The sequence below is a fragment of the Heptranchias perlo genome, chromosome 22, assembly GCF_035084215.1.
Source record: "Heptranchias perlo isolate sHepPer1 chromosome 22, sHepPer1.hap1, whole genome shotgun sequence".
Taxonomy (NCBI): Eukaryota; Metazoa; Chordata; class Chondrichthyes; order Hexanchiformes; family Hexanchidae; genus Heptranchias; species Heptranchias perlo.
The window spans coordinates 39,235,540-39,259,994 of record NC_090346.1 but is presented as its reverse complement, the minus strand read 5'-3'; the positions used below and the strand labels follow the sequence as shown (position 1 = coordinate 39,259,994).

The following is a 24,455-nucleotide window of genomic DNA, read 5'->3' as shown; positions in this document are numbered from 1 at the left end:
TAATGGTCATCTACCTTCAGCGTGGTAGTAGGACCTACACAGGACAGCTTGCGGTGTGCCAATCACCTTGATATTCCAGATGCCCAATTCTAATGCCAAATCCCAGGCTTAATCCAGCTCCTGATTTGAAGTCATCAATGGACTTTGACAAATTGATTTTTGTCTGTGTGTGGCTGACTTTCCCACACTCCCCTTCCCTCAGGATGTTGAGTGACTGGTAGGCGTAGCTACAAAAGCACACTGCTTCGACTGATCAAACTGAACATACATGGCTGATGTGTGTATACAGTATCCCTGGAGAATTGTTGCTAAAATTTAAGATGTATGGTAATAAGCAAATAAATGTTGGAACTTTCCATTCCTGAAAGAGTTTGGCCAACTGCCATACATTTCCTATCGGGCAGTAAAGTGTGGCAATTTGGTAGCTTTTGCTATTACAGTAATAAGTTTGATTTGGTTATTTGCCTTTCAGGGGTTTTTGTTTTGTAAAACTGGAAGTTAGAACATTACTGTAATCAGGATCTGATCTTCAATTATGAGTTACAGTAAACAGTAACTCTCAGGAAGAGTGAAATTATTCTGGTCGCTGGATTCATTATGCTTGTGTGCAATTGCAACATTGAAGGAGGGAGGGAATCAAATAAGTTTGGAGGATGAATATGTGTGCAATTGGTAGGGTCAAGTTTACAAATTGCAAGTCATTGGGAGAAAGCCACAAAAGCAGTGTGGAACAACTCTTTAGAAGGACAGGGCTGTTTTTTTTTCCTTCCACATTTGGATGATATATTTATATATTAGAAAAAATAGGCTATATCAATGGAATAAAACCATGACTGGTAGCCTAACATTTTGCAGATATGAACAATCATAAAAGGAAGAGCTTACTTATTTAAGGTCCCACAAACTGCATTGTACCTCTGCTTCTGTACCCCTATTTATAAAATCTGTGACCTCATATGCCTTTTTACAGCTTTATCAATTTGTCCTTCCTCTTTGAAAGATTTGTATATTTGAACTCCTAAGTCTCTCTGCTGCTCTGTTCCTGTTCATGATTTACCATTTGTTGTATAGGTCTTTGCCCTATTCTTGCTTTTAAAATGTATCATCTCAGATTTCTCATCAGATGAAACATAGAAAATAGGAGCAGGAGTAGGCCGTTCGTCCCATCGAGCCTGCTCCACCATTCAGTATGATCATGGCTGATCCTCTATCCCAATACTCCTTGATGCCTTTTGTGTCTAGAAATCTATCTATCTCCTTCTTAAATATATTCAGTGACTTGGCCGCCACAGCCTTCTGTGGTAGAGAATTCCACAGGTTCACCACCCTCTGAGTGAAGAAATTTCTCCTCATCTCAATCCTAAATGTCTTACCCTGTATCCTGAGACTGTGACCTCTCATTCTGGACCCCCCAGCCAGAGGAAACATCCTCCTTGCATCCAGTCTGTCTAGCCGTGTCAGAATTTTATATGTTTCAATGAGATCCCCTCTCATTCTTCTAAACTCTAATGAATACAGGCTGAGTTAACCCAATCTCTCCTCATATGACAGTCCTGCCATCCCAGGAATCAGTCTGGTGAACCTTCGCTGCACTCCCTCTATGGCAAGTATATTCTTTCTTGGGTAAGGAGACCAAAACTGCACACAATACTCCAGGTGTGGTTTCACCAAGGCCCTGTATAACTGCAGTAAGACATCCCTGTTCCTGGACTCTCACCCTCTTGCAATGCAGGCCAACATACCATTTGCCTTCCTAACTGCTTGTTGCACCTGCATGTTTGCTTTCAGTGACTGGTGTACAAGGACACCCAGGTCCCTTTGTACATCAACATTTCCCAATCTATCACCATTTAAATAACACTCTGCCTTTCTGTTTTTCCTTCCGAAGTGGATAACTTCACATTTATCCACATTATACTGCATCTGCCATGTATTTGCCCACTCACTAAACTTGTCTAAATTGCCTTGAAGCTCTTTGCATCCTCCTCACAACTCATGATCCCACCTAGTTTTGTGTTGTCAACAAACTTAGAAATATTACATTTGGTTCCCTCATCCAAATCATTGATATATATTGTAAATAGCTGGGGCCCAAGCACTGATCCCTGCGGTACCTCACTAGTCACTGCCTGCCACCCTGAAAAAGACCCATTTATTCCTACTGTCAGTTTCCTGTCTGTTAATCAATTTTCAATCCATGCCAGTATATTGCCCCCAATCCCATGTGCTTTAATTTTGCACACTAACATCTTATGTTCGACTTTATCAAAGGCCTTCTGAAAATCCAAATAAACCACATCCACTGGTTCTTCCTTATCTATTCTACCAGTTACATCCTCAAAAAAAACTCCAGTAGGTTTGTCAAACATGATTTCCCTTTCATAAATCCATGTTGACTTTGTCTAATCCCGTTGATATTTTCTAAATGTCTTATCACATCCTTTATAATAGACTCTAGCATTTTCCCTACTATTGATGTTGGGCTAACCGGTCTGTAATTCCCTGTTTTCTCTCTCCCTCCTTTAAATAGTGTGGTTACATTTGCTGCCCTCCAATCTGCAGAAACTATTCCATAATCTATAGAATTTTGGAAGATGACAACTAATGCATCCACTATTTCCATGGCTACCTCTTTTAGTAGACTGGGATGTAGATTACCAGGACCTGGGGATTTATTGGCTTTCAGTCCCATTAATTTCTCCAGCACTCTTTTTTTACTAATATTAATTTCCTTTAAATTCCTCCTTCTCACTAGTCCCTTGGTTCCCTAGCATTTCTGGGAAGTTATTCCGTGAAGACAGAACCAAAGTATTTGTTTAATTGCTCTGCCATTTCCCTGTTCCCCATTATAAATTCTCCCATTTCTGACTCTAAGGGACCTACATTTGTCTTCACTAATCTTTTTCTTTTTACAGACTAATAGAAGCTTTTACAGTCCACTTTTATGTTCCTTGCAAGTTTACACTCATACTCTATTTTCCTCCTCTTAATCAATCTCTCCTTTTTTGCTGAATTCTAAACTGCTCCCAATCCTCAGGCTTGCTACTTTTTCTGGCAACTTTATATGACTCCTCTTTGGATCTAATACAATCCTTAATTTCTTTTGTTAGCCATGGTTGGGCCGCTTTTCCTTTTGTGTTTTTGCAGCAGAAAGGAATGTGCAATGCATGCATTTGCTCCTTAAATGTTTACCATTATCTATCCACCATCCTGCCTTTTAATGAAGCTTCCCAATCTATCTTGGCCGACTCACTGCTCATACCTTCGTAGTTTCCTTTGTTTAGATTTAGGACCCTAGTTTCGGATTGGACTACTTCACTTTCCATCTTAATGAAGAATTCTATCATGTTATGTTCACTCTTCCCCAAAGGACCCTGCACAACAAGATTATTAATTAACCCCTTCTCATTGCACAATACCCAATCTAGGATAGCCTGTTCCCTGGTTGGCTGTTCAACATACTGGTCTAAAAAACCATCTCGTACACACTCTACTGTTTCCTCAAAGAACTCTCTTCAGTTTGTCAGACATTACTTATCATTTACCGATCCATGCTGTCTGTCCTTAATTAGTCATGTCTTTTTAGGTGAGTGTTACTTTCATCCTGTATTATGGTCTCTAGAAGCTTATCTGCTACCAATGCTAGGTTAAATAGACTATTGTTACCTGGTTCAGTTTAGTGGAATTAGGTTGAGTATAATTCTTCCTTTTTCTCGCTCTCCCGTACCTTCTCTACAAAAGGGACATTTATGAAATGGTGTTTTGCATGTACCCTTGAATCTCCTCCTTCATATGTTTTTCAAAAGATACATTTGGCAGTAAAACTGAGGTTCTTCATTATCAAGATAGGCTCAAGGAGTTGGGAATATTTTCATTAGAGAAGCTAGGACTTAGTGCTGATATGATTGAGGATATTAAATGACGAAAGGATTAATTCGTAGAATGATGGGACTGTGGTTTGATTTCACCCACTTTAGTGATTTCCTGATCTGAACCTTCCTGCTATGAGGGGGAGTATCTCCTTCCAGGGAGAAAGAGAAACATTTGGCAGAGACAACTCTAAACTTTTATACTGTGCCTCTTGATGCCCAGTTCAAAATGTACTCTTTGAACAGATTGCCTGCGTTTGGTCTGATGAGGGAATTAGAGAATAAATAAATACATTTTCAAAAATAATTTGCAAAAACCTCTCATCAAACTTTTGGTTGCTCTTAGTACTGGGTAAGATGGAAATTGTACCCAGTTATGACTTGACACCCATAAAGCAGTAACCTGACCTCAATATATTGGACTGTATTAGTATTTTTAAAAATTGTGTGGCAGGAATTTCCAATTGTAAGATGGTTAAGTTTACACTGTGATCTTAAGGTGCATTGCTTGTTTAAAAACAGCATGCAATCTGTGCTACAGCATAGAAAGACATGGTTTTATGACATGTGATTCCAGGATCCCAGCAGGGCATAAGTGAAGTGCTTTCCCCTTCGAGAGGAGAAAACACAGAAATCAAAGGGTGAATCAACCTGTGCTAGTTTCACCTCCCAGCAGGTGGCGGAAATGTGACATTGGTAGCAGTTGGTATTATTGTATGATGCAGGAGAGGCAAAGGAAGAAAGAAGCGACTTTAAGCTCTCAAGCTATTTTTGTACCAAAAAATAGCTTTCTTTTTAAACATTAAGGTCCCTATTTATGCTAGGTTTGGCTTTTGTGCATTTTGACTGCTTTTTGTAGAGCTCCACGTAATTTTAGTTGCGATGGCAGCATATGATTTGATATGTGATTTTGCCAACAGTCTTTCTGACCTGGTATATTGTGCAGCTTATGTGATAACTGTACTTCTAGTATTACTTCAATTCTGTTCAGGGACTAAACTCTGATTTCAATAAAGTATTTGAAAATTGTCTTTTACATTGGACAGAGAATTAAAAGTATCCTATTTACATGATTCATTGCAGCAACATGCTGTACTTCGTTCTGGGATGGCTCAGTGCCTTGCTCCACTAGAATCATGAAAAGGTTACAGCACGGAAGGGGCCCATATTCAGCCCATCGAGTCTATGCTGGCTCTATGCAAGAGAAATCCAGCTAGTTCCACTCCCCCGCCTCATCCCCGTAGCCTTGCAAATGTTTTCCTTTCAAGTATTTATCCAGTTCTCTTTTGAAGGCCATGATTGAATCTGCCTCAACCACCCTCCCCCCCCCCCCCCCCCCCCCCCCCCCACCCCAGGCAATGCATTCCAGATCCTAACCACTCGCTGCGTGAAAAAGGTTTTCCTCATGTCACCTTTTGGTTCTTATGCCAATCACCTTAAATCTATGTCCTCTGGTTCTTGACCCTTCTGCCAATGGGAACAGTTTCTCTCTCTACTCTGTCTAGACCCTTCATGATTTTGAATACCTCTATCAAATCTCCTCTCAGCCTTCTCTGTTCCAAGGAGAACAATCCCAGCTTCTCCAGTCTAACCACGTAACTAAAGTCCCTTGTCCCTGGAATAATTCTAGTAAATCTTTTCTGCACCCTCTCTAAGGCCTTCACATTCTTCCTAAAGTGCGGTGCCCAGAACTGGACGCAGTACTCCAGTTGTGGCCGAACCAGTGTTTCATAAAGGTTCTTCATGACTTCCTTGCTTTTGTACTCTGCCTCTATTTATAAAGCCCAGGATCCTGTATGCTTTTTTAACCACTTTCTCAACCTGCCTATAAGAGATAGGAGCAGAAGTAGGCCGTTTGGCCCCAAGAGCCTGCTCCGCCACTCAATGAGATCATGGCTGATCTGATTTTTACCTCAACTCCACTTTCCTGCCTTTTCCCCATATCCTTAGACTCCCTTGCTGATCAAAAATTTGTCTAACTCAGCCTTGAATGTATTCAATGACTCAGCCTCCACAGCTTTTTGGGGTAAAGAATTCCAAAGATTCACGATCCTCTGGGAGAAGAAATTCCTTCTCATGTCCGTCTTAAAAGGGCGACCCCTTATTCTGAGACTATGCCCCCTAGTTTTAGATTCCCCCATGAGGGGTAACATCCTCTCAGCATCTACCCTATCAAGTCCCCTCAGAATCTTGTATGTTTCAATAAGATCTCCTCTCATTTTTCTAAACTCCAATGAGTATAGACCCAACCTGTTCAATCTTTCTTCATAAGACACCCCTTCTATACCCGGAATCAACTTAGCCTGCCACCTTCAATGATTTGTGTACATATACCCCCAGGTCTCTCTGTTCCTGTATCCCTTTTAGAATTGTGCCCTTTAGTTTATGTTGCCTCTCCTCATTCTTCCTACCGAAATGTATCACCTTGCATTTTTCTGCGTTAAATTTCATTTGCCCCGTGTCTGCTCATGCCACCAGTCTGTCTCTATCCTCTTAAAGTCTATCACTATCCTCCTCACTGTTCACTACATTTCCAAGTTTTGTGTCGTCCACAAATTTGGAAACTGTGCCCTGTACATCCAAGTCATTAATATATATCAAGAAAAGCAGTGGTCCTGTACCGACCCCTGGGGAACACCACTATACACCTCCCTCCAATCCGAAAAACAACCGTTCACCACTACTCTGTTTCCTGTTATTTAGCCAATTCTGTATCCATACTGCTCCTGTCCCTTTTAATCCATGGACTTCAATCTTGATGACCAGCCTATTATGCGGCACTTTATCAAATGCCTTTTGAAAGTCCATATACACCACATCAATTGCATTGCCCTCTCTGTTACATCATCATAAAACTCTCAAGTTGGTTAAACACGATTTGCCTTTAACAAATCCATGCTGGCTTTCTCTAATCAATCTACACTTGTCCAAGTGACTGCTAATTCTGTCCTGGATTATTGTTTCTAAAAGTTTCCCCACCTCCGAGGTTAAACTGACTGGCCTACAGTTGTTGGGTTTGTTCTTACACCCTTTTTTGAACAAGGGTTCAAACTGAAGCAGATTTTTCAAGCTAGTGACCACTCTAACTTTCAGAGTAACATTAGAAGCAATTTTATGTGATCAGTTAAGTATTTAAGTGCCTTTTTATGCTTTTAATAGCCCTCAAATAATCTATGTCTTTGATTTTCAGCACTACATATTGCATTCACTAAATACCCATTGAAGAGCTGCAAATTATAGTTATTGATAACTAGTCTGTGTCTTCCTAATTTATCGAATGAATTATATATTGCACAATTCAATATATAATACATGTACTTTTTCTTTCAAATGGTGCAGCCCACCAAGTGCACCACTAGCAGCGCTAATCATATATGCAAGAACTAACATGTCGTGGTGTTGTGACCCATGCAGGATATAATCCTTTATCTGCTATCCTGCGAATATGTCAGATGTTTGCCAGTTTTAGAATAAACATGGAATATTGTCCACTGTTCCCCAAGATGAGAAACTTTATCTTGTTCCAAAGGAGAGCCAGTAGCAATAAAGCCGAAAATTTACTGTTGGTGATACTAATGGATAAACATTTAATGCATTCATATGACATTCCTCTGTCCTCTATTTTAACACAGATGCTCATCCATTTATTTTAAATAGATTGTCACCTCTGTTAAAATAGCAGACGGAGGAACGTCATACAAAGTGGTTAAGCATTCATCCCCTAATATAACCAAGAATCATTTATAGGCTTAATTGTATTTTTGAATTTAAATACCATCTTATGCCACAACACCAATTGATGGCAGTAATGGTGTGGAAAAAGTTTCTTGGTTGCTGTGCTAGCAGCTTAATATTTTTTTTAAAAATGCACGTGGTAGGTTGTGAACTAGTTGTTTTACGTAGCATTTGAGAATTTACAGGATCAATTTTGATTTTATTTTACAAACTGAATTGTAACATCAATTTACTTTGGATAGGTGTCTACAAGCATTCGATGTTTTACAAAACCTGCAGAAACATTGGAGAGATCTCTTGAGATTAGTCGACATAAGGGAAAAAAGAAACTGCAGAAAAGGCCAAACTATAAAAATGTGGGCGAAGAGGATGAAGAGGAGAAAGGGATGGAAGAGAAGGAAGATGACACAGAAAAGCTGAAAGGTACAGAGTCTAGTACAAAAGGCATCAAGACAAGTGGGGAGACTGAAGGTGAGTGTTGCACTAATTAAAAGACTGGTAGTTCCCCTCACTTTCCTACAGTCCAGTTATTATTCAGTATCTTTGCTTAAGTGTATTCAAATTTTTAAAGCCAAATTATTTTAAGAGTTTATAAAATTGCAGGAGGATAATTCGTTTTTGATCAATGTATTGTGTCTAAGGCCATGTTGCAACGCTGTTTTCATTCTCAAAGGGCCAAACATGCAGATGGAGGACCACTTTATTTGAAGCAAGGATATGTCTTATTGAACTGCTTTAAGGTGATATAGAAGTAAGAATAGAGGAAAATTTGTGTTTGTGAAATTCTGCAGGCTGTACACTTTTTGTAGTTCACGAATGGTATAAGGCTAAGAATTAGTACTTGCGTGCCTCTTTTTGAGGAAGGGGTGTTCCTTGGGGATCTAAAATGAGGGAAAAAATTCTGGAAAATTGGAAAATATTGTTTAAAAATTTCCGAAGCCTAATTACCAAAAGATTAGCTTGTCTTGGGTGAGATTTATCAGTTTGTTACCTTACCTTCGATAACGTACCGCATTGTAGACTCATGGCTGCGGTCAGAGCATGTGGAGTCAGGGGACAGGTAGCAGAATGGATAGCAAGTTGGCTACAAAACAGAGAGAAGGGGTTAAGGGTAGCTACTCAGACTGGCAAAAGGTGGAAGTGATGTTTCATAGGGATCGGAGCTGGGACCAATGTTGTTCACAATTTACATTAACGATTTGGATTCGGGAATCGGAAGTACAATTTCAAAATTTGCGGACGACACCAAATTGGGGGATGTAGTTAATACAAAGGAAGAATGCATTCAAATGCAAGAGGACATTAATAAACTTGTAGAATGGGTGTGTAATTGGCAAATGGATAAGTGTGAGTTTGTGCATTTTGGTAGGAAGAATATGGGGGCCAAATACTGCTTGGATAATCTAAATGGGATAGAGGAGCAAAGGGATCTAGGAGTACAGATGCACAAATCACCAAGAGTGGTGACACAGGTTAATAAGGCCATAAAAAAGGCAAATCAAGCACTGGGGTTCATTTCAAGAGGGATAGAATTGAAAAGCAAAGACATTATGTTAAACTTGTATAGAACCTTGGTTAGACCGCACTTGGAGTATTGTGCACAGTTCTGGTTGTATTATAGAAAGGATATAGAAGCATTGGAGAGGGTGCAAAAAAGATTCACAAGGATGATACCAGAACTGAGAGCTGAAGACACAAAACTAGGTCGGATCGTGAGTTGTGAGGAGGATGCAAAAAGGCTTCAGGACAAAGCAGCCCGCTTGATTGGCACCCCATCCACCACCCTAAACATTCACTCCCTTCACCACCGGCGCACAGTGGCTGCAGTGTGTACCATCCACAGGATGCACTGCAGCAACTCGCCAAGGCTTCTTCGACAGCACCTCCCAAACCCGCGACCTCTACCACCTAGAAAGACGAGCAGCAGGCACATGGGAACAACACCATCTGCACGTTCCCCTCCAAGTCACACACCATCCTGACTTGGAAATATATCGCCATTCCTTCATCGTCGCTGGGTCAAAATCCTGGAACTCCCTTCCTAACAGCACTGTGGGAGAACCGTCACCGCACGGACTGCAGCGGTTCAAGAAGGCGGCTCACCACCACCTTCTCAAGGGCAATTAGGGATGGGCAATAAATGCCGGCCTTGCCAGCGACGTCCACATCCCATGAACGAATAAAAAAAAAAGACAAGTTGAGTGAGTGGGCAAATAGATGGCAGATGCAGCATAATGTGAATAAATGTGAAGTTATACATTTCAGAAGGAAAAACAGAAAGGCAGAGTATTATTTAAATGGTGATAGATTGGGAAATGTTGATGTCCAAAGGGACTTAGGTGTTCTTGTACACCAGTCACTGAAAGCAAACATGCAGGTACAGCAAGCAAATGGTAAGTTGGCCTTCATTGCAAGAGGATTTGAGTACAAGAGCAAGGATGTCTTACTGCAGTTATACGGGGCCTTGGTGAGACCACACCTGGAGAATTGTGTGCAGTTTTGGTCTCCTTACCTAAGAAAGGATATACTTGCCATAGAGGGAGTGCAGTGAAGGTTCACCAGACTGATTCCTGGGATGGCAGAACTGTCATGAGGAGAGATTGGGTCAACTAGGCCTATTCACTTGAGTTTAGAAGAATGAGAGGGGATCACATTGAAATGTATAAAATTCTGAGAAGGCTGGACAGACTGGATGCAGGGAGGATGTTTCCCCTGGCTAGGAGGTCCAGAACGAGGGGTCACAGTCTCAGGATACACAGGGTAGGACATTTAGGACTGAGATGAGGAGAAATTTCTTCACTCAGAGGGTGGTGAACCTGTGGATATCTCTACCACGGAAGGCTGTGGAGGCCAAGTCACTGAAAATATTTAAGAAGGAGCTAGATAGATTTCTAGACACAAAAGGCATCAAGGGTAAGGGGAGAGAGCAGGAATATGGTATTGAGATACAGGATCAGCCATGATCATATTGAATGGCCTACCCCAGCTCCTATCTTCTATGTTTCTATAAAGATAATGATGTGGAGAAAATGTTTCCACTTGTGGGGGGAGTCCAAAACTAGAAGTCATAAATATAAAATAGTCACTAATAAATCCAATAGGGAATTCAGGAGAAACTTCATTACCCAAAGAGTGGTAAGAATGTGGAATGCGCTACCACAAGGAGTAGTTGAGGCAAATAGCATAAATGGATTTGAGGGGAAGCTAAATAAGCACATGAGGGAGAAAGGAATAAAGGGTATCCTGATAGGGTTAGATGAAGTAGGGAGGGAGGAGGCTTGTGTGGAGCATAAACATCGGCGTAGACCAGTTGGGCTGAATGCCTGTTTCTGTGCTGTAGTTCCGATGTAACTCGATGTAAGTTTGCCAACCTGTTGCGGTTGGTGGCATGAGTGACCAGGGAATTTTTTTCTTGCTTGTTATCGTCACCCCCAATTTTGCACTGAAAATAGTATGTACTGCAAGCATTTATACTTTTCCTGCAGGACAAGTGCACTAATTACAATGATAAGATTGAGGTTTTTAAAGCATGTTCCTATATAGCTATTCAGTTTGCTTGCTGATCTGTTAGGGGCATAGAATCATAGAAAATTTATGGCGCAGAAGGAGGCCATTTGGCCCATCGTGTCCGTGCCGGCAAAAAATGAGCCACCCAGCCTAATCCCACTTTCCAGCACTTGGTCCGTAGCCTTGTAGGCCACTGCACTTCAGGTGCATGTCGAGGTATTTTTTAAATGAGTTGAGAGTTTCTGCCTCTACCACCCTTTTCAGGCAGTGAGTTCCAGACCCCTACCACCCTCTGGGTGAAAAAATGTTTCCTCAGCTCCCCTCTAATCCTTCTACCAATCACTTTAAATTTATGCTCCATGGTTATTGACCTCCCTGCTAAGGGAAATAGGTCCTTCCTATCCACTCTATCTAGGCCACTCCGAATTTCGTACACATCAATTAAATGACCCCTCAGTCTCCTCTGCTCCAAAGAGAACAACCCCAGCCTATCCCATCTTTCCTCATAGCTAAAATTCTCCAGTCCTGGCAACATCCTCGTAAATCTTCTCTGTACCCTCTCTAGTGCAATTACATCTTTCCTGTGATGTGACCAGAACTGTACACTAACTCAAGCTGTGGCCTAACCAGTGTTTTATACAGTTCCAGCATAATCTCCCTGCTCTTATATTCTGTGCCTCGGCTAGTAAAGAAAAGTATTCCACATGCCTTCTTAACCACCTTATCTACCTGTCCTGCTATACGTGCACTACAAGGTCCCTCACTTCGTCTACACGTTTCAGTATCCTCCCATTTATCGTGTACTCCCTTGCCTTGTTTGCCTTCCCAAATGCATGACCTCCCCCTTCTCCGGATTGAATTCCATTTGCCACTTTTCTGCCCACCTGACCAGTCCATTGATATCTTCCTGCAGTCTACAGCTTTCCTCCTCACTATCAACCATATGGCCAATTTTTTGTATCATCTGCAAACTTCTTAATCATGTCCCCTACATTTAAGTCTAAATCATTAATATATATCACAAAAAGCAAGGGACGAAATACTGAACCCTGTGGAACCCCACTGGAAACAGCCTTCCAGTCACAAAAACACCCTTCGACCATTACCCTATGCTTCCTGCCACTGAGCCAATTTTGGATTCAACTTGCCAATATTTTTTCATGCCCTCTCTTTGCTTTCCTAATTTCCTTTTTAATTTCACAGCTGCATTTTTTATACTCCTAGACTTTCTGTAGTATTTAGTTCTCGGTGTCTGACATAAGCTTTTCTGTTCTGCCTTATCTTAGCCCGTATGCCCCTTGACATCCAGGGGGCTCTAGATTTGGCAGCCCCACCCTTTCTCTTTGTGGGAACATGTTTACTCTGCACCCCTTGAATCTTCCCCTTGAATGCCTCACACTGCTTTGACATTGAATTACCTTCAAGTAGCTGTTTCCATTCCACTTTTGCTAGATCACTTAGCTTAGTAAAATTGGCCTTTCCCCAATTAAGAACTTTAACTCCTGTTCTGTCTTTGTCCTTTTCCATAACTATGCTGGAATTAACTGAATTATGATCACTACCACCAAAATGCTCTCCCACTGATACTACTTCCATCTGCCCAGCCTCATTTCCTAAAATTTAAATCCAAAACTGCCCCCTCTTTTGTTGGGCTTGCTACGTACTGGCTAAAAAAGTTCTCCTGAATGCAATTTAAGAATTTTGCGCCTTCTATACCCTTCACACTGTTTGTGACCCAGTTAATACTAGGGTAGTTGAAATCCCCTATTATTACTGCCCTACTGTTTTTGTACTTCTCAGAAATTTACCTACATATTTGCTCTTCTATCTCACCCTGACTGGGGGTCTATAGTACACTCCCATTAGTGTGACTGCCCCTTTTTTATTCCTTAGCTCAACCCATATGGCCTCATTTGATGATCCTTCTGACATATCCCTCCTCACAGCTGTAATTGTTTCTTTAACCAAAATTGTCACCCCCTCCTTTTTTAATCCCCTTCTCTATCTTGTCTGAAAACCCTATAGCCAGGAACATTGAGCTGCCATTCCTGCCTCTCTTTAAGCCATGTTTCTGTAATAGCTAAGACATCGTACTGCTACGTGTCTATCTGTGCCCTCAGCTCATCTGCCTTATTCACTATACTCCTTGCATTGAGGTATATACCATTAAGCACTGCCAAACTCCCTTGCTGTTTATTTTCTAACCTTTGTTTCCTCTGCCTTCCTAAGTCACTTACTCATTTTCTGTCTTCTATCTCCAGTTCTGATTCTGTCCCATCTGAATCTACACTCGGGTCCCCATCCCCCTGCCAAGCTAGTTTAAATCCTCCCCAACAGCACTAGCAAACCTCCCAAGGATATTCGACCCGGCCCTGTTGAGGTGCAACCCGTCCGGCTTGTACAGGTCTCACCTCCCCATCTCTGGCCATCTGGCATTGTCTCCCTCTTTCACATATCTGTGATATCAGCACTGTCTATGATCTTTGTTTGTCCGCAAGTTGATCTTTGCACTATTTCTCTCTTGCTATATCTCTGTAACTGAAGCTTTGTACAGATTTTTGTCTGCTTTGATCTTTAAGTTGCTTGTCTTTTCTTGACCAATTTCTCTGTTGTCCCATGGCTTCCCCCTTGTCTGCCTTTGGGATCATTTGTCTCACTCTGCCTGCCATTTGTTTCTTTCTGCCCCCTTCCCCGGCTGATCTTTTCTCCAGCTGTTGCATTTTTTTTTTGTTGTCTCGATGACCAGGCTGAAATGTCTGAATGCCGTCAGGAGGTAGATTTGAAGGCAGAGAATGGAGCAGGAAAAGAATTTAAATGGCTTGTATAGTCAAGCTGGGCTGGGAGAAAAGTAAAGTGGCAGTTGGGGAACAGTCGGGAGCAGGGTAGGTAGGGCCAGGGTTGACAGTAAGAAAGGCCAAAAGAGGTTGTGGAGATAGTGGGGGTGTAGATGCCACGGGAGCTGAAGAGCAGAGCATGGGAAGCGGAAGAAAGGTGTCAGAGTCTGCAGAAGGGGTTGTTTGAACACGGCAGGAAAGGCAGGTAGAGCAGCCGAACGCGCCGATTGAATACATTGTGTGTGTGTGTGTGTGTGTGTGTGTGTGTGTGATATGGCTCTGTGTTTATTTAAAATAAAATACCTTGAACTTTGTTGGAGTAAGGAAAGATACTGAGAGATGCTCAGGGCTTCCAGTAGAGAGAGGTGGTGGCGTAGCAAAATGTTGAAGTTCAGAAAATAGTGGGGGGACCTGGATGACTTGTGCACAGTGTCACCAGTGGCGGGAGGACCAAAAGGCAATGAAAGATAAGTATAATGGTTATTGTAGCACGCGCTACAGCATTGCCCATTAAAAGAAATATAACCGGGCATTACTTCAGGCATTATCAACACATAGAAAGAAGACGTCAAGAAGTGTGCAGTCATAATATTAATATATCTATTGATATACTAACATCCTCCTTCAGTGATGTAAACTCTTTAAAACACTTTGGCTAAATTCACCTTTAAAGTACTACAGAAATTATCATAGAAGATTCTTAAAAGCTGTATACTATATCAGCTAACGTCGTGGTTTTGCATGTGCGGTACGATTTAGCACCAACATCAGTAAATTGACAAAAGTCATCAATGCCAAAATATGGCATGTACATTTAGGCTATGGGCGAGCTTTAGTTTAACAAATGTTCTGCTGTGGTTCTTTAAAGGGATTTAAATTTATTTAATTAAAATGATGTATTTTTCCCCTTTCTTTGCAATGACATTGTGCACTAATGCTAGGACAGACTAATGCTGTGCTAATAAAATCTTGCCTCAGTTGCTGCAGTGTTCTATTCAAAAGCGCACACATGCCTGCAGAAGAAATGTGTTAACAGAATCTAACTAACATATCTCGTGAAGAAAGCATGTTTGTTGGAATGATCTTGTACCATTTAATTATAACTTCTGTCTAATACTTGAAGTTGATTTTCTTTATCTTTAATTGAATTCCAAATATATAGGGCGATTATGATTTTTCATAGAATGCTTCAACATAGAAACAGGCCAGTTGACGCATCAAATGTGTGCCAGTGTTTTCCTTCACATGAGCCACCTAATTTAATCCCACTCTTTTTTTCTTTCCCTATACACTTGAATATACTTATAAAATGCAACTCTAGTGGGACTTGAATCCACAATCTTTCAATAACTCCTATGCTTCGAACACTGAGCATTGTGAGGTTCTTTCTTAAGCCTCACTAAATAAAACTAAACTTAAAAACAGTGGCCTCGATATTGCCCCCGCGCAAATGACGAACGGGAGAGGGAAATATGGGGAATGCGTCCCCAACAGGCCGTGCACATGCTCTCCGCCTTTTCTATGGCAGCGGATTTCGGGGCGTCCGCTGTGGCGAGGTGGGACACCTCATTGAAATATTTAAATTGGGCTCCCACAGTACAATTGGGAGCCCGATTTAAAATTCACTGCTGCTGTGCCAATTTCCCAGGGGTCGGGAAATCCGGCAGTGAAAAGGAGGCGGGAGCTGCCGGCTCCACAGGTTGTGCATTTTGGGCACTCCATGTGGACCAGGAGCTCCCAGCCCCTTGAGAAAGCCTTTAGCCTCCTCCCTGCCGATCATGACCCCTCTCTTTTCCCCCGCCACGATCGCTGTATTTTGCTAAGAAGACCGCATCGCAGAGACATGCACTGCCTCGTCTTAAATTTTCCATGATTTGGATATTAATTCTATCGCATAGTAAGGTGATGAGAAGCATGACTGATGTAGGGTGAAACCTACCTAACATGTATCCTGCTATCCATGGGGCAAAAACCTTTGCTGTCATGAGCCATTGTACACAGGGAAAAAGCTTCGCTGTTAGTCATTGTACACAGAAGCGTGAATTGCAGTTGTATTGATGAACTTGATGGGGATTTTGAACAAAGTATCTTAAATATTGAGTTACAAGTAGAGCCCCTGAGAAACAAGTACATAAAGATATGTATATTGTTTTATTTCTTACTATTCTCCCCAGTCTAAAATCTGAAATATGACTTACTCCTCCTCTCCCCTTCCCCTGCTCCCCTCCCCAACTGATACAAAGGTGGTACCACTGCTTTATTTTCAGAAGTAAAATCACTGCATCATAAGCAAAGTGCATTTTTCAGGAGTCAAAAAGAACAGGTTCATCTGTTGTCCTGGCGATTTATTCCATTTTCAACTTTGTTGTAGGACAACAAAGGAACAAAATCTCTCCTTTTTTCATAAATAACAACTACTACTTGCATTTATATAGCGCCTCTAACGTAGTAAAACATCCTAAGGTGCTTCGAGCATTATCAAACAAAATTTGACACTAGCCACATATAAGACATTAGGACAGGTGACCAAAAGCTTGGTCAAAGAGGTAGGTTTTAAAGACAGTTTTAAAGGAGGAGAGAGGGGTTTTGGGGGGGGGGGGAATTCCAGAGCTTAGGGCCTGGGCAACTGAAGGCACGGCTGTCATTAGTGGAGCGATTAAAATCGGGGATGCGCAAGAGGCCAGAATTGGAGGAGTGCAGAGATATCGGAGGGTTGTAGAGCTGGAGGAGGTTACAGAGATAGTGGTGTGATATTTACCATGTCTATTTTCAAAAAGATTACAAAATGGAAATGAGTCTAGAGTGTAACAGAACAAATGGTTTAGTCATACTTAATTATAGTAGTGATGTGGAGATGCCGGTGATGGACTGGGGTTGACAATTGTAAACAATTTTACAACACCAAGTTATAGTCCAACTTGGTGTTGTAAAATTATTTATAATTATAGTAGCTAATCTCTGCATTCCACCATTGACTGGCCCACACTGATTAACTGTGTTTTACCCCTCTGTTCAGTGGAAGAGTTCTTATCTCTGCACACAGCCACTACTGATTGCACAACTGAGATTGCTAACTCCAGTGCGTAGAAATCCAAGTCAAAACTACAGCCCCAATTTAACCTCCACGCCTAACAGGAGTGGGTCATGCCGGAGGTTAAAATAGTGGCAAAGGATTTACCTCCCCATTGATGCGGCACTCTCGCCGGCTGCTATTTTAAATCCCAGTTTCAGGAGGTGAGTGAGGCCCTCGCCGTAGGCAGGTGAAGGCCTCATAAATATTCAAAAGTCGGAGTTCAATGACGTCATTCAGATCCTGGTGCGATTTTGACCCCAGGTCAAGCGACTCTCACTGAGTGCCGAATGCACCGGGGAAAGCTGACGTCAGATTGATCCAGCACTAGAAATGTAAGCTTTTTTAATGGTGTCTTTGTGGGCCAGGAGGAGTAGCAGTACTCTGGGCCCCACAAGGATACCTCGGGCCTCTCCTCCCAGCCCCTGCCCTTTACAGCAGTTACTGGGGTAATATGGAACGCTGAAATATAACTTTAAGAATTGCCCCCTTATTCAAAGTTGCTTCATGTGTTGTATAAATGTATTGTTTGCCTATGCTTCAATGTCATCATTAAAGAATGAAGAATGGATGATTCTGTCCTAAATGGAATGCGTGCAGTGTAGGAAACCCGATATAATAAAGTCATTGATTTGAAAGGCCACAAAGCTATGAAGCCAATTTCTAGTTTTACATTATGTACGGAGGCTTAGATGCTTTCTCAGGACATGATTTGGTACAGAGTACATGCTACAATAAGGATTGCACTATATTTGCAGGTACATGCATCAAGGGTCATGTGTAGTTATACAGTTCTATTACATTCTATTTGGCAAACTGCAGGTCTGTAATTAGCATTTTAATAATTGATTCAAATAATCTGCTTGAGCACTAATGACATTTCTGCAATAATACTTAAGTAATGGCAATATAAAATTGATTATTACATTGATGGAGTAAAACCTGGATTAGACTTTTGGTCAAAATTGCTATTGTAACTTATTAAGCAAACTTTTATGGCAAGAAAATAGATATTGGGCTAAATTGAGCAGTTATCCTGATATATTTGATACCGTTTTTTAAAAACTATTTTGCCAATAGCTTTCCGTGATAATTGATGAAGGAACATTTTCATCAGGTGGTCAGAATCTGACATTTGTAATTTTTTTAATTGTAGATGTGCAATCATTCTTGAATGCACAGCTTGTGAGCAGAAAACAAACAAGACTAGTCAGTCTGGTAAAATAGGAATTTCTCTGGATTTGTCAGCAGTCTAAATGTTAAGAAATACAAGAACAACAAAAACATTTGTGCCCAAATAAGAAATAAATTTAACTCAACACTAATGGCAGGATAAATAATATGTTTCAGAAACTTTTAAATAAACTCTTGCCTCCTGTGCCTGAACATATGATACATTGCTCATGCAGCAATAGATTAATTTTCACCTTAAAAAAAATGCGCTCAATTCATCATAATGTTACACTTAAAACTTACCAAGTTCCCCCAGCTGGGAGGATAGCACATGGTACCTCTCTAACACTGAAGATGGAAGATCCATAGAAGTTTGGCCCATTGGGCCTGCGTTGAGTCTTTGCTGGAGCAATTCAAAACTAATCGCACTGCCTTCCTCTTTCTATCACCCTGTATCTTCCTTTGCTTCAAATGTTTATACATACAGATGCAATGGCCTCTGCCTCAACTATTCACTGTGGCAAAGCATTTCATGCTGTAGCAACCCTCTGCTTAAAGACATTTCTTCTCACCTCTTCTCAATCTCTATGACAATTTTAAATTGACTGAATCCACAACCAGGGGAAATTGTTTTCACTATATACCCTTTCAAAACCTTTCATCACTTTAAAAACCTCCAATAAATCTCCAGTGAAAATAGGTTAATGAAAGCAGGCCAAAATGACAATTTTTTAAGATCTTTTCCTTCCCTCATCTGTTGCCAGATTAGGCTAAGTGGACAAATTCAAGTAACACTTTATGTTTCACCTCTCTGTCATAGGGCTGCCTAAGTTACTTACAACAAGACAACCCAAGTGTCTCTTTTTTTTATATAAGTAATTTTTTTATCATCTAACCTCTCTGTACGTATTTAAACCTAAGCAGCAATAGCTTAAAGCGAGAGAGCATTTTTATGTTTATAGATGACTAGCCAGGCCAAAGGTTTTGACCCCTGATGTGTTTGATCCATATTTGAGATGGTTTACACATCTATAAAGTATTGTCTAACTGTAGTCGATATTTGATTTGGTTTGCAACCAGGTTTTACTGTGTCTTTGTTTTTGTACTAATACATTTTTTAGTTGAAGTGGTTCACTAAGACTAATATTACATTTACACTGCTATGATTCCTGGATTTTAAGGACAGTGAGGGAATTTCAGTCCAGATTTATATGATGGGTTTGGAAAAAAAATTACGGTTGGATCACTTTCATCTTCAGCCTCTTCTGTGAAGTTTATTTCTGCCTCCAACAACAGTTGTCAACGTTAAATGGGGTAAAAATGTTTGTTTTTAAAGTCTTAATTCTGTTTTGCTTGATTTATCAATTCAATTGGTTCAAGATGGTCATGAATTTGAAGGTATTGTTGATTAATCTACAGTTATTTATCAGGTTCACAAGTATAGCAACGCTATGTTTTAATATTCAATTCGGTACATACCAAAGGGCATTTTATTAGTGGCAGCGAGTTTTTAAAGGGAGTATTTTCTGAGACACCCATTTCCATTTATTCTATAGGGTTTCTATAATAGAAATCATTAGATAAAGAGACCAAATAGCTAACCACTGAGTTATTTCCATAAAGAGACCCAATCTGCACGACTTACCATTCCCAGTTGAGCGGTTGGATACAAAGCCTGCTCCTGGTCTCCGCTGTATGACTGGCTACTAGGAGTTAAGCAAGAGCAATGCAGAAGACTTCGATTATTGCTCCCTGCCTGTGGAGAGGTTCTTCTCCATGATGCAGAACTGAGATTAGTAACTGACTATGTGAACAATTGTGGCTATAACCCTGCATTCAGCCTTCAGGGGTGTGTTACAAGAAGCTTCTCCTATAAATCACATGGCTATGGAACAAATTAATGCTACTTGTGTAATATGGCACCCATCTCCCCACTTTACTCGTCATAGTTAAATATGAACAGTCATTACTTTATTTGAGATTTTCTATATAACTTAAGACATTGTTTTGAAGACAGTCAAACTTGCAAATCAGAGAATCTGATCATTGGAGTTGATTAAAATCCTTTCCAGTTTAAATCTCATGTAAATGTTGATGAGATTTTATATGCTCTGTATTTCTGAAAATTGTATCTAGCAAAAAAAACTTCTGTGAATTCTAGCTCAAGAATTTACAATTTTCCATCTTCAAGGTCAGATGTCCTATTGATTCTGAAATCACAGATTATTTTTGCTCATAACCAAGAGCTTCCTCACGTGATCTAGTAATCTTAAAAAGGAGCCGAGCATTCATTTATTTATAGATGAAAATAAACTATCTGTATTGTGTATACATTCTACATGGAACATAGGAACAGGAGTAGGCCATTCAGCCTCTTGAGCCTGTTCTACCATTCAATGAGGGTACGGCTGATCTGTCTCCTGACTCCATCCACCCGCCTTGGTCCCAAATCCCTTAATATCCTTGGCTAGCAAAATTCTATCTATCTCCGATTTAAAAGTTTTAATTGAACTAGCATCTTACTGCTTTTGTGGAAGAGAGTTCTACACTCTACCACCCTTTGTGTGAAGAAGTGTTTCCTAACTTCTCTCCTGAATGGTCTGGCTCTGATTTTAAGGTTATGCCCTCTTGTCCTAGATGTATGCAGGTCCCTTTGTTGGTTTTTGCTTTGTTTGTTTAAATGGAATGTGGGGTGGTATCTAGGTGGAGAATTCACCCTAACTATCCAGAATTTCCCATTAACTATTTTTCATCTTTTAAAAAACCCTCTATTTGCACTTGTGATGGAAATTGTGTTGTGCTTTATGGATATTCCAGCACACTGTTGTACCTTTTTGTGAACATCCTTGCAGCACTACTTCCATTTTCTATTAATATTCTGCTTGATCTCTAATGGTGCTCACATTAAAGTAACAGTATGTGTTACTTTAAAAATATATATTTTTTTCAAAGATTGGAATTAATGGTGTATATTACATGAGTGTACATGCTGTGTTGCCTTCAGCCCTCTAAATTATCCTTGTAATTTCAAACACTATATACTATTTATGGTACAATATAGAACTAGCAGATCTCCCATGGGATTGCTTATAGTAAGTCGGAGGATATGCTGTTTTATACCAGTGGATTGTTACGCCATGTATCATACAATGTATTATCAGAGCCACTGAATTATGGTGATTGAGTAGGTCGAATTCTGCTTTTATTCTATGGTCTTCTGAGGTTTTTAATTGGCATTTTGAGGATTGAATTCTGTGACACTTCATTTTTCTGTGAAAACAAAGTTAGTGGCTTTGATTATTCTTATGTTCAGAAACGAATAGCCTGCATATATGTTCCTATGTATTTTTTTTAATCTCCTACTTTTTTTTAAGGCAGAGGATACACTACCGCATTGTATGGAAGATACCATGTGGGAGTGTATCCCATCCCACTGCTGTCAGCTCCCAGGACTATTCCTTAGTGCCGCCAAAGTCTACGACTGCCCTCTGCCCTGCTATTCTATCTATGATGACCACCCTCAGTACTGCTAAACACTAGGTTCCAAACTTCAAATTGGTACATCTTCCATACCATATTGCTTTTTTAAAAAAAAATATCAATTAAATGTATGGGTACAAGAATGTATGTAAAATAAAGGCCACCTGTTTATGAATACTAGAATTATCAAGCTGACTTAGTTTTCATCAGTAAAGCTGAGCAGTTGTAGATTTCAATTACCAAAATACCAATTAAAGATCACAGCATTTGACTTATTCAGTCATTGCAGATCAATGGTTGTGAGAGCGCATTACATGGTGTAACACCCCATTATAAAATAATGTATCCTCTAACATTCAAAACCATGGGAGATTGGTTAGTGATGTGTTAAAAATATAGTACTTTTCTGATTGGTATTGTATTGCTAAACAACAACAACTTGCACTTGAATAGCACCTTCAACGTAGTAAAATGTCCCAAGGCATTTTACAACGGCGTAATCGGACAAAAATGGACGGCAAGACAAAGGAGGAGCTATTTGGAGCGGTAACAAATAGCTTGGTTAAACAGGTGGTTCTTAAAGGAGGAGAGGGAGATGAAGAAGCAGAGGGCAGAGGTAAAGGAAGGGAATTCAAGAACTTAGGCGTAGGCAGCTGAAGGTAAGGCTGTCAATGTGAGGCAAAGGGAGCAGAGGATACACAAGAGGTTAAAGTTGGAGGAACGCGGAGGGTTGTAGGGCTGGAGAAGGTTACAGAGATAGGAAGGGGCGAGGCCATGAAGGGATTTGAACACAAGGATGAGAATTTTAAATTTGGGGCATTGGGGGACAGGGAGGTAATGTAGGTCAGCAAAGATGGGTGAGTGGGACTTGGTGTGGGACAGGATACGGGCAGCAGAGTTTTGAATATGCTGAACTTGAAAGAGGCTGGGTAGGAGTCATTGGAATAATCGGGTCTTGAGGAGACAAAGGCATGGATTAAGGTTTCAGCAGCAGATGGGCTGAGGCATAAGAACATAAGAAATAGGAGTAGGAGTAGGTCGAGCCTGCGGGGAGGAGGCTGGTGATGTTACGGAAGTGGAGGTAGTCGATCTTTGTGCGTATGTGGGGTTGGAAGCACAGCTCGGGATTGAATAGGACACAGAGATTGGGAACAGCCTGATACAATGGCCGGGGAGGGGGATGAAATTAGTGGTGAGCGTATGGAGTTTGTGGCAGGGGCAGAAGATGATGGCTTCAGTCTTCCCAATGTTTAACTGAACAGCAATTTCCTCCATTCAGGACTGGATATTGGTCAAGCAGTGTGACAACACAGAGGGAGTGGATGGATTGAGGGCAGTGATGGAGAGGTGCGTGTTATGGAAGTTGACCTCAAGTCTGCAGATGATGTCGCCAAGTTTATGGACTGAACAGAGGTGTTCAGCAAAGTGGCTACTTAATCTGCTTTTGATATCTCCAATGTCGAGGAAACTGAACAGTACAAAGTGAATACAGTGTACTAGATTAGAGAAAGTGGATGTAAATTGCGTTTCACATAGTGTTTGGGACGCTGGACAGTGCTGCAGGAGGAGATACTTAGACAGGCATTGCGATTACACAGGAAGGTGGTGGAGAAAGACCGCTGGAAGTAGGACTGTTGGAAGAGTGACCAAGGTGTCCCGGAGGTATGGTCCCTCCAAAATTAGAAAACAGATAGGAATATGTGCTTGGTGGTAGGATCATGTTGTAGATGGTGGAAGATAACCTGATGAATGCGGAGGCTAATGGGGTGGAAGATGAGGACAAGGGAGGCGGGGGGGTAAGAGCAGGGACCTGGGAAATGGGGAAGACATGGTCAAGTGTCCTGTTGAAAGGTGGATAAACTTGGGCTGAAGAAAAAGGACATTTCATAAACTCTGTTATAGAAGAGCAAATGAATCGGAGTGGAGATACTGGGAGAAAGGATGGTCTTTACAGGATGTAGGTGGGAAGAAGCATAATCCAGGTAGTTGTGGGAGTCGGTGACCTTCTAATAGATGTCTGTGGAAAGTCCTTTGCCAGAGATAGGGAAGGAGATGGAGATAGAGAACTCCAAGAAGGGAACGGATCAGAGATGGTGCATGGGTGAAAAGGTTAATGAAATTCTCGTGGTCATAGCAAAAGCAAGAAGTTGCACCAACATAATGGAAGCGATCAGGGTGCGGGCTCAAGTAGGAATGAAATCCAGAGTGTTCCACATGTTCTAGAGAAAGACAGGCATAGCTGGAACCCATGTGAATTCCCACTGAAACAATATTTATCTGGAGGAAGTGTTAATTTCTTAAGAGTTGAGAAATGTTGTTCAAGGTGAGAACTAATTCAGTCAGGCTTCAAGAGGGTGGCAGTGAATGGGCAGTGGTTGGGCTGCTGTTAAAGAAAGAAGTGGAGGGATCGGAGATTGTCTTATTGAAGGATTGAGGTTTAGAGGGACTGTATATCCATAGTGCAAAGGAGACAGCCGGGTCCTTGGAATCTAAAATCGTTGAAGCATCAGAGGAGTCCTGGAAGTAGGTAGGTAGGGTCTGAATGGGGTTGGGAGTAATGTAAAGATGAGAGGAAATTAGTCCAGTCGGACAGGAGTAGACTGAAACAATCAGTCTATCAGGCTAGTCCTGTTTGAGAAGGAGTAGAAACAGGCTGTGCAGGATGGGAAAGGAGATGAAAATATGAGGTGGGGGGACAATAATGCTTGGAGGCTTTTTGTAGAGGTTGGAAGAATTCCATAAGAGATGGGGTTGCCAAGCCTCCCAGAATTGGTCTCCTCGGTGCTG

General features: G+C 41.1%; 1 protein-coding gene across 1 annotated transcript in view; it reads left to right on the top strand.

The window, feature by feature from the left end:
• Positions 1 to 24,455, top strand: part of clec16a (C-type lectin domain containing 16A) — a 261,544-nt gene that overhangs the window by 62,118 nt on the left and 174,971 nt on the right. The window contains exon 11 of the mRNA XM_068003337.1: positions 7,847 to 8,075. Coding sequence (XP_067859438.1) covers positions 7,847 to 8,075 — 229 coding nt within the window. The remainder of the gene's footprint in view (positions 1 to 7,846; positions 8,076 to 24,455) is intronic.